General features: G+C 41.2%; 1 protein-coding gene across 1 annotated transcript; it reads right to left on the minus strand.

The window, feature by feature from the left end:
- Positions 1 to 1585: 1585 nt before the first annotated feature.
- LOC110060175 (uncharacterized) lies at positions 1586 to 11988 on the minus strand. The gene is made up of 3 exons (XM_089298669.1): positions 11770 to 11988; positions 3897 to 6347; positions 1586 to 2754 (listed from the first exon to the last, which is right to left on the minus strand). Exons 2-3 carry the CDS (start codon positions 5850 to 5852, stop codon positions 2563 to 2565), a joined length of 2148 nt encoding a protein of 715 aa, XP_089154795.1. The 5' UTR covers positions 5853 to 6347; positions 11770 to 11988; the 3' UTR covers positions 1586 to 2562.
- Positions 11989 to 12383: the final 395 nt, after the last annotated feature.

Raw genomic sequence — 12383 nt, forward strand, 5'->3', positions numbered from 1 at the left:
ATAAGCTGGAAACCCGTCCGCGTTCACAGGCTACACTTACATAAATATAAATGGCATATTATCCTGTCTTCATGTACACTTCAACTCGTGACACCCTCATCCTCACTGAAACAATCCACCTCGCCAACGCTTTCCTGGGGCCCGTTTCTCGAAAGTCCCGGAAACATTTCGGGCCCGGAAAGCCATAGCAAAATCTCGAACCTTACGATTACAGCGCTGTTTTATTCACAAATTCTTAATATGAACAGAGGTTCCCTTCATACAAGAAGTTTCAGGCGTATACACTACTCCGTTTGTAGACACAGATGAACTAAAAATGGCCTTACGGGCCCGAAAAGTTTCCGGGGCTTTCGAGAAACGGGCCCCTGCTTTCCTTTTCCAGAAATGGTTTGACACCTTTCTGTGGCAGCGGTACATTCTTTGGACTTCAGCAAGCCTTTTTCCATCGCGTGCGCTTCCGAAATAGTTTTAGCCTGTTCCCATGTTATTTTTTAACACGGCCTCATCATTATACAAGGCGTTATGACTATCGAGCACAATTGCATTCAAGCATCTCGGGTACAAAGCTCTCAGGTACAAAGCCTTACACTCAGAACATTTTTTCCCGAGATCAAATATTTCAACACTTGTAAAAAACAAAACTCATTGGTAGCTATTTCCAGCAACCATTAGAATCAGCTGACCGAAAATTCGGTTGGAGGGATCTGTGCCTTTTTTTAGTGTCTTCCTCTCACATTCGACCCGAAATCTTTCAAATCTATGACATACAGAGACCCATGAAGTGTATGATTGGCAGCTTCCAGCGCGCAAAAATTTAAACTCCGTGTGGTGTCGTACCCAGATCTTTTCAACTCTTTTGCGAAAAGATCTAAGCCGAGTACGTTAAGGATGTCTTTCTAAGCCCGAGACATAAGCCACTAACATGAACACTCGTAGAAATTGTCACGCCAGTAGGATGTCACGCCAACCAGGATGTCACACCAGTAGGATGCCACGAGAGCAATGTTGCTTAGCAACTTTGGCAACGATCTCTGCGTAGCTATCAGTTATCAGGGAGCTCAAGGAACGACGACGACGATGCCCAGGAAGACGGCTAGTAAAACATGAATTTATATTTTACCAGCGAAATTCGCAACTGTCTAGATCTGTTTAGTACGCCAATGGCTCTACAAACAATCAGGTAAAAAAGGTAAAGTCTGCATACAAGCCAAGTAGCCCATCAGGCCAGAGCTTATCCCGGTTTAAGTAGCGTGAAGCGACTAGGAGTGTTTCACTCCAAAAAGCTTACTTTTTTGTCTCTATCTTTAGCGGGTAAACATTGGGTTTTTCCACTCACTGAAGTCTCAGCCTCTAAAGTGCGAATGGAGACGAATTTCATTGATAAGAAAAACCTAGAGGCTGAAACTTCGGTGAGTGGCTAAACGAATAATTAGTGCGAGTTTTTTAAATGAATGTCGCCAAAAAACCGTCTCCTTTTAAGCTCCTTATTTCCAGATCTCGGACCTTGGAATAAGACTGAGTTGTTCATAAAACTAAGTACCAGCTGGTACCAGCATAATCCCGGCATACTGAACAGAATTACTCCTTCTTCTGGTTTCTTTCTTTTCCGAGGAATGTTTTTTAACACACTTTATTTACAATTTTATAATACTTTACTTACTCACATCACTAGCATTACTTTCAATGTACTATAAGTAGAAACATTGTTTACAATACGAACGCTACTTACAGTACTAACATTACTCACTAATTAACAATACTGTGTTATCTTCTGGTTTCTTGTTCTGGACGAGACCTTGCTACAACTTACTCTCGTGTCGTGTTCGTCCGGTAGCACCCCACGCGGTTTTATTGAGCTAATAAATCAAAATGTTTTTAAAAACCCAAGAATAAAATTATGATGACACTGATATGTATTATGACCGCGCATCATGACCAGCATTTATATACACTGGTGTAACTTAATTGACTAATTAAACCCAAACTTGATTTTTTTTTTATTTGCCATTCGAAAAGCACTACAATACTGTAACGTTCTTCATAACGTCCAAAAAATTCTTCATTTAAGAAATGGAAAATAATGTTTGTGTTTCTATCGGATTATAAAAAAGGTTTTGGAAGAGGGAAAAATGCTCTCGGAACACTATGGTCGGATCACTCCGCGGGCTAGTTTTGAGCGAAGGTAAATCTCTTTGCTCGCGTCATTGTCAGGTGAACATTAACAGGCTAATTGGTTCTGTGTTTATAGAGTTACTAGTGATGATACGACTTTTAGCGAAAGCAATCTTACATACTGTTTTTGTTTTTTTGAAGGCTTTTAATCCTTCTGAACTAGATTCTGTGCTACATATACACTTTTAATCACAGATTGTTTGTCAGATTAGTTCAGATTATTTTTAAAGATCTATAAAATTACTATGATTCTCTCCGTTGTTGTTTTTTTTTTATCCTTAGATCATTTCTCCAATAGTTTGTAAATCATCTCGTAAATTCGCGTTTTCAAAGTTCTTCCTCTGCTTTTTGCAAAGGCACCTTTTCTTGGGGACAGAGTATCTGATGCTTTCAATCCTGGACATGATCAATGATCTCTTCCATCGTTGGTCTCGCTTCAGGGTCCTTTTCAATACAGCGTTTTATGAGGTCTCGCAACACTTGATTCGTTACCTGTGCTACTCGTTCCTCGCGCCTTTCTGGTTCTGGCATTGTCCCGAGGCACATTTCACAGAGAAGAACACCATAACTGAATACATCCATCTGTTGACAAGGGATTATAATCATCAGTTAAAAACAACTATTAGGTAATTGTTAGCGTAGAGTTGGTCACAGTTCCATCTTGAGTAGCTAAGAGTTTTTGGGATGACATTTGATTCTCGTACTGTCTCTCTCCACCCAGAAAATAGAATCAAAAATATTTGGGAGAGAGGGATCTGTATGAGGAATGATGGGTATTAATATTTATTGCAGATATATATCTTATTGACCAAGCGCGAGGGCCGTACTGGTAGAATAACAGCCCGAGATCTTGACATTACGAACCGAGCGCAACGAGGTCGGTACAAAAAGGACTGATGGCAGATATTCTCCCAGCACAGTCCCAAGCAAGCTCGGTTAATAAGGGATTTATTACACTACTACGAAAATCGCAGTGGAGCAATCTGATTGGTCGATCCTAGCTATTGGCCCCCTGACCCAACTTAGTCGTGTAACAAGTCGCAGTTATTACACCATGGTATTTTACACTCGTTTTTTTGAGAGTGAGATTGGACACCAGCTTGTAAGGGAACCTCAGGCTGCCACTATCGGTTCATTTGTCAACTCACCCACCCAACCCATATTAAACAAGAAAAAATGTCATGAAGCCGTGAAAACGTGAACTCTGTGTCCTATTCTTATCAAGCAGTGCTTTGGGTATGTGAACGCAAGGTCAACAGCTTAACGTTCTTGCCCTAGAGAAACGAAACAGGTTTAGCCCGGAATCAGTTAACGGAAGGAACTGCATCATCAATGGGAGCACGCAATGGTAACCCTTTCCAAATTTTTTGTTGAGCATAGTAACCTGCATTGCAGTCGTTCAAAGGAGAGAGAGAGGCATGCAAGTAGAATTCGAGCACAAAGAGAGAGGGGAAAGGGAACGCCTCCATTCACGCCTTTCTCCCCCCCTCCCCCAACCGCTTCCTTGCACTCCCCTATCGCGCTTCACGCTTGATGGACCTCCTTCTTTCTCTCTCTACGTTGAACGCCTGCCACGCAAGCTAAGGATACTGGGTGGCTGTCCACACACTAAGATACATCGGGGGCTAAACATCTTCCGCACAGGGGCAAACATTGAGTGCCTATGCAATAAGAGACGTCTCTCTGCTCATACAAGAAAAGAGTAAGTAGTAAATCAACTTCACCTTCACTGTTTGATTCTCGGTGCCTGCTTCAGGTGGACTGTAAATCGTTGCTCCTGGGCGTTTTGTCTTGCTCTTGTGTAAGAAATTAGCAGCACCATAATCAGACACTTTGCCTCTCCATTGGTCACCATGTCGCCATAGCAACACATTAGCACTACTGATGTCCCGATGAATAATGGGAGGCGCACTTTGGTGCAGGTAATTGAGTGCTTGAGCTATATCCAGGGAGATAACAGAGATATCTGTGTGAGAGAGAGGTTGCTTCTCTAACTCTTTTCGTAAGGTTGATTCCATGAGCTCTGTTACAAACAGAGGACTTTCTTGGTCATCTGTTGCGCCAATGAACTGCAACAAACAAGGATGACGACATCTTGCAGCAATATTCATTTCCCGTTCAAACAAACCTTTATTATGAGGAGAGAGAATCAACTCGTGCACTTGTTTCACAGCCACTTTGCAGCGTCTAAATCTTCCCAATGCAACTGTTCCCCATCCACCATCTCCCAGGACATAGCCTGTCATCTTAATTTCATCGCGGGAAATGACCCAGTCACGCTTCTTGCTTATCGCTTGTTCCAGATCAGCAACTTGTTGGTCTCTCCCTGCCAGTTCTCCTTTCAGATCAGTAACTTGTTTGTTGCTCTCTGCCAGTTGTCCTTCCAGATCAGCAACTTGTTGGTCTCTCCCTGCCAGTTCTCCTTTCAGATCAGTAACTTGTTTGTTGCTCTCTGCCAGTTGTCCTTCCAGATCAGCAACTTGTTGGTCTCTCCCTGCCAGTTCTCCTTTCAGATCAGTAACTTGTTTGTTGCTCTCTGCCAGTTGTCCTTTCAGATCAGCAACTTGTTGGTCTCTCCCTGCCAGTTCTCCTTTCAGATCAGTAACTTGTTTGTTGCTCTCTGCCAGTTGTCCTTTCAGATCAGCAACTTGTTGGTCTCTCCCTGCCAGTTCTCCTTTCAGATCAGTAACTTGTTTGTTGCTCTCTGCCAGTTGTCCTTTCAGATCAGCAACTTGTTGGTCTCTCCCTGCCAGTTCTCCTTTCAGATCAGTAACTTGTTTGTTGCTCTCTGCCAGTTGTCCTTTCAGATCAGCAACTTGTTGGTCTCTCCCTGCCAGTTCTCCTTTCAGATCAGTAACTTGTTTGTTGCTCTCTGCCAGTTGTCCTTTCAGATCAGCAACTTGTTGGTCTCTCCCTGCCAGTTCTCCTTTCAGATCAGTAACTTGTTTGTTGCTCTCTGCCAGTTGTCCTTTCAGATCAGCAACTTGTTGGTCTCTCCCTGCCAGTTCTCCTTTCAGATCAGTAACTTGTTTGTTGCTCGCTTTCAGTTGTCCTTTCAGATCAGTAACTTGTTTGTTGCTCGCTTTCAGTTGTCCTATCAGATCAGTAACTTGTTTGTTGCTCGCTTTCAGTTGTCCTTTCAGATCAGTAACTTGTTTGTTGCTCTTTGCCAGTTGTCCTTTCAGATTAGCAACTTCTTGGCCTCTCGCTGCCACGTCTCCTTTCAGATCAGTAACTTGGTTCTCGTTCGTTCCCAGTTGTCTTCTCAGATCAGTAGCGTGCTCATCTCTCGTTGCCAGTTGTTTTTGCAGAGAAGTAAGTTGAGCTTCGCTAGTTTCCAGTTGTTGCCCTTTCTCTTGTAATTGTTTAGTGAGTTGCTCAATCAGGTGTATACTCTCTTTGTTGGCTTCTGATATTTTGTTGGCTTTTTTTAAATCTTGTTTTTCTTGCTGTAACTCAGTAACTAAGCTTTGCATCTCTTGTTTTTCACGATTTTCAAGAAGTTGAAGACGCCCCTCTAAGTTTGCTTTGTCCCTTTCTAAGTTACTAATTTGCTGTTCTTTCTCTTGCATTTTTTGCTTTGTTTCATTTAATGAATCAGTTAGGTCATTAATTCTAAGTTCTTGTGTTCTTAATTCCCTTTTGTTCCCCTCTATCTCTCTATCTTTAGCGATTGACATTTCATCCAGGTCATTTTTTTTGTTGCTGCAGGGCGGCAATTTGTTGCTCCAGCAGCGCTGTCCTCTCTTCGATCTGTTGTCTTTGGTTGTTAGTCAGTATCTGTCCCATACTCTTTTCACTATTTGGCGTAAACTGCTTACTTGTCTAACACTCTTACTACAGTACTCCTCCGATTTCGCCTTCTTTTTTTTTTTTCTTCCTCTTCTTCTTCTTCTTTTTCTTCTTCTTCTTCTTCTCCTTATGTTGCTTCTGCTTCTGCTTCTGTTTCTTCTGCCTCTGCTCCTGTTTCTGCTTCTTCTTTTTCTTTTTTATTTTTCTTCTTCTTCTTCTTCTTCTCCTTATGTTGCTTCTGCTTCTGCTTCTGTTTCTTCTTTTTCTTTTTTCTTCTTCTTCTTCTTCTTCTTCTTCTTCTTTTACTTCTTTTTCTGCTTCTTATAATTATGTAAGTGTTAAAGCTTTGACCAGGGTAATGGATTCCTTTGCTGAGCTAAACCCTGTCACGGTGAAAAAAATAAGAATCCGCTCATATGGGTATTTATGCGGTGTCAAGCCTCGAGATCTGATTCCTCAGTTTAGAAAGACTAAGATAATTCCAAGTGTTTTATCTCCATCGAAACTAACTTCTTGTTATTATTAAAACGATACTTTTTGTTCGCAATTTCCGAGATACCAAAAAGATTGCAAAAAACTGAAAGGACTCCAAAAGAAAGTTACATAGCATTGGTCTGCGAGCTACAATTTTTTTTTTCTTGCAAGGACAATTTTAAACCGTCTCTTCGTGTTGATACTCTCGAGCTCTTCCTCCTAATTGTACAGCAGCAAAAATTTATGTCGTAAATGGTAACCTTTGTAGTATAACGTTGTGGTTTTGTTTTGTTTGGGTTCTGTTCAATGTCATTGTAAACTAATTAGTGAGACAATCTCAGTTAGGGCAGAGTGCAATGCATAGCTCTGACACAGTAGTCACAACACAGTTCCTGACCCTTGCCCTTCACCTCCGGTTTGTACCGAAATTTAAGAAGCCTCGTACGGGCGGGAAAATTCGCAAATTCACGGAGGATCCGAACGCTCACCAAGGATATTCCGTAATTTTTGGTTCCAGACCTCACACTAGCAGACCGCGTATTAAAAATTCAAAATGACTGCCACAAAACACAAAGGTAGGTTGATCCTAAACGGATGTGAGGGCTCCCTTTGTAAGACATAATCTTAGCAGTGTGTATGTTTACATTGTGTATATTTTCATTCAAGGTCGAAAAATATTGCTTACAATTACCATTTATCAATTACCAATTTTAAAGTGCACTGTCTCGAATAGATAGTTCTATAAGCAGCAATAGCCAAATATCAGCAACACAATAATTCCCTATGTGAAAAGTTTACAGTGGAAACAGTTAAATTTCATTAGCTTTCATTGGCTTTTCTATTTAATTCGATTACACTTGTTGACTTTCAACCAACAACAAATAATTCCGTCTATACCTAGCCAAAGTTCAAATTATGTGAAATCGATAGGAGACAGCTCTCTAGCCGTAAAACTGCAACCCAATAACTCTCTGTTTACTGAAAAGTCTTTAAAAAAAGTCTTAACCGAGCGATAAATAGATCATGTCTATAGCTAATTCGCATCACTTCCAAATTTGATCAGCGCAGCTTCGTTAACATTAAGTGTCTACGTGATTGGAAGCGCTTCGAACAGTACATCGTACTTTATGAATTCTTTGCAAATCTTTGCGGCTATGACCACGAAAAGACCTAGCTCTTTTTGCCTATATGTGCAAGACAGCTTTACTGCATAAAACATCAAATGCTGCGAATTTTTTTCAAGAAGTCGGCAGAGTGGGAGCATGGTTCTGGTTACCGAAACGAAAAAGAAACCACGAGCGATGCAAGAACCGCGCCCAACCCATGGTCGCGCGGTTAATGATATGTTGAAGTAGCGGCAAACGTGGCAATTTTACTTTTCACTCCAACGTGCGATACATGAGGTGTAAGAATAATTTGTGTCATGACACATGTCAAACTATGTTTATAAAATTGACTGCAAAATCGGTGGTCTAAAAATGGCGCAATTGGCCAAGATGCCCTTCATAGTTCGTCTGGCGCGCTTAATTTTCACGGGCCAAAGTAACCATTTAGATACGGTATGCCCATAGCATAGGTCTTTTTTCAGAGCCTCTAATTCTTGGCTTGCACTGCCACCCAATGGAAAAAATAATTCAAAACCTATTCAGTGGATAAAGTCAAGAAATTGTAATGTTATAGGAGATTGATAAAGAAGACGCTTCTTCAAGTTTTAAGTATGTGCGTTTTCTCAAACTTCAGATATTTGTCGAAATATTTTGTACAAATTTACAGAGCCCAGTATGGAGCCGCCATGTTGGTGTACCTCCGTTATACATCAACATGGCGGCCGGAGAATAATGAAAACATCAGGAACGTACTTTAGCTATCTAGGCAACTGATTATAGGTACTGAACAAACAAGCACTTACATAAGCACTTTTCCTGATATTTTATCTTCTGAATAGGCTAAAAATAACGAGATAAGTATGTAGTTTTCGACAAAGGCGTCCGTAGCTTTATGTCACTTTACATTATTTTATTTCCTTCCTGGGATTTCGGAAACCGGAAGTGATCTAAAAATAACTTGAGAGGGATTACTGCATACATGGAGAATTAACTCTTTTACTCTTCATTCTCTCTTGACAGAGCTTGGTACGAAGGTTTGCAAGTGTACAACGACGGCGACTCAATGAAGACGAAAGAAACAAGGTATGCTCTTCTTTCACCCTTTAAGTCAGATTATTTAGGAACAAAACACCAGCGAGATGGCCCCCTAATTTTGAATATTTCCCTAAATTTTATGGGCTTATGCATTATGCATACATAACCCAACAAGTTATTAAAATCTTGTGGGTTTGAAGACGTGATGTCACGTGATAGGGCTTTGGGAGCATGAGTGGTCTCAGAGGTAGACTGGGTACTAATATTTCGCGTAAATGTTTGCTAGTAAAGGCGGGCCATTGCTACATAATTTGTAGTGCATAGTCGTTGCTAGCGCTAGTCATATTGCGTTTTCAGCAAATTAAAGACTATTGGGTATGCAACAAAGGTGGTTGTATAATTCGATCTATCGATAGCTTTGAAAGCGGCTTTTAACCGAAACTTTGCCAAAAATAATGTGCGAGGGTTTCACTCGAGAATGTTTTTCTTCCTCCAAGAATTATTTCAAATTTCCATAATGTATCATTTTTATATAATTACTTTACTTTTATTGCTTGAACAATTTTATTTTCCTTTATAATCGCGAACTATCCCTTAGTAGGTTGGAGAAGAAGAGAAGAAGAAGAAGAAGAAGAAGAAGAAGAAGAAGAAGAGGAAGAAGACGAAGAAGGAGAAGGAGAAGGAGAAGAAGAAGGAGAAGGAGAAGAAGAAGGAGGAGAAGGAGGAGAAGGAGGAGAAGAAGGAGAAGAAGGAGAAGGAGGAGAAGGAGGAGAAGGAGGAGAAGGAGGAGAAGGAGGAGAAGAAGGAGAAGAAGGAGAAGAAGGAGAAGGAGGAGAAGGAGAAGAAGAAGGAGGAGAAGGAGGAGAAGGAGAAGAAGAAGGAGAAGGAGGAGAAGGAGGAGAAGAAGGAGAAGGAGGAGAAGGAGGAGAAGGAGGAGAAGGAGGAGAAGGAGGAGAAGAAGGAGAAGGAGGAGAAGGAGGAGAAGAAGGAGAAGGAGGAGAAGGAGGAGAAGAAGGAGAAGGAGGAGAAGGAGGAGAAGGAGGAGAAGGAGGAGAAGGAGGAGAAGGAGGAGAAGGAGAAGGAGAAGAGGAAGGAGAAGGAGGAGAAGGAGGAGAAGAAGGAGGAGGAGGAGGAGAAGGAGGAGGAGAAGGAGGAGAAGGAGGAGAAGGAGGAGAAGGAGGAGGAGGAGGAGAAGGAGGAGAAGGAGGAGAAGGAGGAGAAGGAGGAGAAGGAGGAGAAGGAGAAGGAGAAGAAGAAGGAGAAGGAGGAGAAGGAGGAGAAGAAGGAGAAGGAGGAGAAGGAGGAGAAGGAGGAGAAGGAGGAGAAGGAGGAGAAGGAGAAGGAGAAGGAGAAGAAGAAGGAGAAGGAGGAGAAGAAGGAGAAGAAGGAGAAGGAGGAGAAGGAGGAGGAGGAGGAGAAGGAGGAGAAGGAGGAGGAGAAGGAGGAGAAGGAGGAGGAGGAGGAGGAGGAGAAGGAGGAGGAGAAGGAGGAGAAGGAGGAGGAGAAGGAGGAGAAGGAGGAGAAGGAGGAGGAGGAGAAGACGGAGGAGAAGGAGAAGGAGAAGAAGAAGAAGAAGAAGAAGAAGAAGAAGAAAAACAACAACAACAAGAAAAGAAGAACAAGAAGAAGAAGAAGAAGAAAAAGAAGAGCAACAAGACGAAGAAAAGGAAGAACAAGAAGAACAAGAACAGCTTACAGTTGCGAGTTTAGTTGCAGTTTTCAAGGTAAGTTACTTCCGATTTCTCAATCATTCTGTTGCATTCAATATCTAGGCTTTTTTTTTTCCTTTCATTTAACACAAGCAAACGCTGCCTTTCGGTAAATGTTTAAGAAAAGAAATAGATAAGTAAAAAGAAAAGGAAAAGCACCGGTTTCACTAGGAGTTGAACTCATAGTCTCTCGCTCACAAGGCAGATATCTCCTCCACTGCGCTACATTTGTGGAAAGAATATTGAATAAATCGATTTGTACGCAAGCGCTGGGTAGTTGAAACAGCAGGCTCAAGTACGTTCCTAGCACGAACCTCATTTATTATTATACGTCTGTCTTTCTAGTAATTGCCTACTCGTGAGACTACAATACTTCAACCCAATGAATAAAACCAGCGATAAGCCCACAAGTACGCATTGCAGACCTATTTTTATCTTTTGTCAACAACTTTACAGATTGTAGACGACTTAAGAAGCGGAGACTGTGCAAAGAGTACTGAACTTAATCTGAGGGGATAAGAGATATCACTTCTATTACGGGAAACTCTCGCGAAAATTTTTTTATTGAAGGCTGGAATTTATCAGTGTAAACAAGGAGAAAATGCGAAGTTTTTAAGGGATCATGGGAACGCGTGTTTCGCCTGAAAGGGCAGTCTTTACTCACATCGGACCACGTTTTCATACTTCACTTGCATTGATTTTCACTTTATATAAAGCTGAAACGTGCACTTCAACGAGTCAATTTATAATTCAAGACGAATTTAAAAAAACCTGACGCTTTGTTTGTTATTTCTAACCTCTTATCTAACGCAAGGTCAGACATCGAATAACGGTTAAATAGATATTCCGCAAGATTCTAAGGCGAGTAAATTTGAATTTCTAACTACTGCGATCATTTCAACACGTTCAGCAAACTGAAAACACCAAGCGAAGGATCAACACATAAGGTATCTCACAAAATGTGGCCGTGTAGGAGTTGAACGGATCAAACGATTCAGTTAAAAACTACGAATTGTTTAGAATTCGAACGTAGACGACTTTCCAAAAGAAACAGATTTCCCTAGAAAATCGGTCAGCAAAGCGAGCTTATTAAAACGCGCTATGAATTACTTCAATTTGATGAAACATCCAATTTATTTTCATGTGTATGCTGTGAGATCGACCGTTTCAGGCTGGAACAAACGCTAGATACACGTAAAGCCCAAATAGTTGAAATTTGAGAGATCAGTGTCGTTTCTTTATTGCGTGTTGTTCATGGAAACGTTCATAACACTCAAATTAAAGAAGTAGATAGGCGTGGCAAATTTATTTCTCTATCTTATCAACCATTTCTTTAAACTTTCTATTTTATTAGACAAGTCATTGCCGACGTTGTTTTGCTAACAGGAACAAGACTGAATTGGCTGCTTACTGATCAGTTTCTGTTTCAAGTGACACATGCGTATTGTCATTTTAATAGCTGCTGCGACCATGCTACTCACCTTCCTTTCCCTTTGATAATGCTATTCCCGAAAGTTAATGACCGATATGCGGAAACTGTTCTACTTCTCCGTCGGAAAGTTGCGTTTTCTTCTACTTTGGCCAATTTACACCACAGTCGAATCTCACTTCTTCCGTGTCTTAGTCGAGACAACCAAGAGCCCTTGTTTGTGATACCACGGTGAAGAACATGTGACATTCTCAAGACATCAGTGCAACCTACTCTCGTCCCCAGAGACGCCTGTCTCTTTTAGCCGTTGGGCGCTTGGCACGAGGAACAGGTGACTCTGGATTTGACTAGATTCTTAGATTTTCACTATCAACAGTGATTTCCTTTACGATAGAATGCAATGGTTAATTTCTAACTCAAACCTGTCGATCACAGTGCCTACAGATCTTTTAATTTCTGTGCTTTACTCAAAGAGTATTTAAATCAGAAGTACTGAAATACTGACCGGAGGTAAAGCCAGTTTTTAACTCCATTAAGGTCTTTTAAGCAGGTTTAGTTGGATATAACCAGTGATAATCCGATGGTTTAAAACGTCGGAAAACTCCTTCCTTATACCAGAAATGATTTCAAGCAATGCACAATTCTTTGCACAAGCCCATTTCCATC

The sequence above is a fragment of the Orbicella faveolata genome, unplaced genomic scaffold, assembly GCF_042242905.1.
Source record: "Orbicella faveolata isolate gen_17 unplaced genomic scaffold, um_ofav_v1 contig_3, whole genome shotgun sequence".
NCBI classification, from domain to species: Eukaryota; Metazoa; Cnidaria; class Anthozoa; order Scleractinia; family Merulinidae; genus Orbicella; species Orbicella faveolata.

Excerpts from the sequence above, each read along its gene's own strand:
- LOC110060175 (XM_089298669.1), bottom strand. The coding sequence starts at position 5,852 with ATGTCAATCGCTAAAGATAGAGAGATAGAGGGGAACAAAAGGGAATTA. Across the intron at positions 2,755-3,896 it reads CCGAGAATCAAACAGTGAAG|ATGGATGTATTCAGTTATGG; the intron begins GTGAAGTTGATT and ends CCTTGTCAACAG.